Genomic DNA, 1,551 nt, shown 5'->3' with positions numbered 1-1,551 from the left:
TCTCGCTCTCTCGGCCCTCGGCACTACGGCTTTACGCATTACGGGGAGCGAGCAAAACCAAATCGAATGGGGAAATCGCAAATCGGCTATATACAAAACCCAAACTAAGTTCAATATCTTGGAGAATCGACCAGCACCAGCCACCAGGGTCTCCTATATATGTGCCATGAGACATGACCTCAATCCTCATGTAGCTCCAAGTAGACAAGGATCATTTACATTTTCCTCGAAAAAATGCCGCGGAATGAGGTGTAAAAGGGTAAGCGATGTGCGCCTGCTCCGGTGCTCGCAGTACTCTGTACTGCCAGTAGCCGCGCCCCATGCCGTACAACACTTACCACTCTTGACTCTACTCATCTGTGTCGTGTTGTGACGCGATCCCTCTACACGCACGAGAAGTATCCAATCTCGTCTGAGAGTTTGACCGTTTTCATTTATTAACCGCGCAGGGCCGTATGTTGAGGAGTGAGTGCACCCTCCTCGGTGCCGCCAAAGGGAGCGAAGCCGGCGGTGAGCACACCGAGGCCCCCGGCCGATATGACACGCACGAGACACGCAGGCCAGCACCCGAAACTGGAAGACCATATTCCCCGGCGGTCTTCCCTTGATCCTCTTGTGCATGCAGCGCGGGTGATTCGAGCTTGGAGTCCGTATCCTCGCCCGCTCCTCCCCCCGCGGCTCGTGCGCCCATTCACTCGTGCGCCCATTCACCCAGGGGAGCACTCCGCACAACCGCGCACTGCCTTCTGGCCGTGTGCCTTTCATGTGGCGTCTCCCTCGACCCGACGCCTTTGTGAAGCGCGTCAAAAGCGCATGCGGCAGTCTCTCGCCCAGTGGCCAAAGCGCAGACAGCGGTGGCACTGATCCCGCCGGCCGTTGCTGCTCTGAGACACCGATCTCGACCGCTTCCGCCGTTCTGCAGTGTCGTGGTCGACCCAGAGATCGGCCCACTCAAAGTCGTGCTTCTTGGGACAACCGGCAGCGATGTAGCGGCGAGGGCACTCGTAGTAGCGGCGATTGTAGTTTTTCTCACTCCGGGAGAGCTTCTCCACGAAACTTCCGGCGCCGCACGGACACTCGGGCGGCGGGGGCTTCGCTGGCGGCGAATCCTTCTCCTCCTCGTCGTCATCGTCCGAGCGGATTGGAGAACCCCACGCATTGTACCGTGGTTCCGTGCGCGAGGCTGCGTTGCCGGTGGCCGGCGAGCGGGCTGGTGGCGGCATGGCTGCCTGAGGAGACTGTAACGCAACGAGTTTGAGCACTACGTTTTCCAGCGGCTCCTCGGGCTTTTGAACTGAACGGCTGGGAGGCACGCCGCAGGTAAGTGCGATCTCCGACCCACTCGCAATGATTGCCGACTCGCCTTTCCGGAGCCAGATCCAGGAGTTGCTCGTGCGCACGCCCGTCTCAGCGTGGCCGCGCGAAGTGAGCAGCAGTCGCGCCTCATCGTCAGGAGCGGGCTCGAGCGTGGCCCTGCTGCCGCGAAAAAGGCAGCGAGGCATGCCGTCGAGTCGGCCCAGCGAGAAGGGCAATGCCGTGGTCGGCCCCAAA

At 60.5% G+C, this 1,551-nt stretch overlaps 1 protein-coding gene across 1 annotated transcript in view; it reads right to left on the bottom strand.

Moving 5' to 3' along the window:
• Nucleotides 1-803: 803 nt before the first annotated feature.
• Nucleotides 804-1,551, bottom strand: part of EMIHUDRAFT_110469 (hypothetical protein) — a gene marked incomplete at both ends in the record, with an annotated part of 4,839 nt that continues 4,091 nt past the window's right edge. Inside the window, one exon of the mRNA XM_005788400.1 lies at nt 804-1,473. Coding sequence (XP_005788457.1) covers nt 804-1,473 — 670 coding nt within the window. The remainder of the gene's footprint in view (nt 1,474-1,551) is intronic.

Source organism: Emiliania huxleyi (genome assembly GCF_000372725.1).
Source record: "Emiliania huxleyi CCMP1516 chromosome Unknown EMIHUscaffold_135, whole genome shotgun sequence".
Classification (NCBI taxonomy): domain Eukaryota; phylum Haptophyta; order Isochrysidales; family Noelaerhabdaceae; genus Emiliania; species Emiliania huxleyi.
Note: the sequence above shows the minus strand (reverse complement) of the source record. Positions and strands in the feature narration are given on the sequence as shown.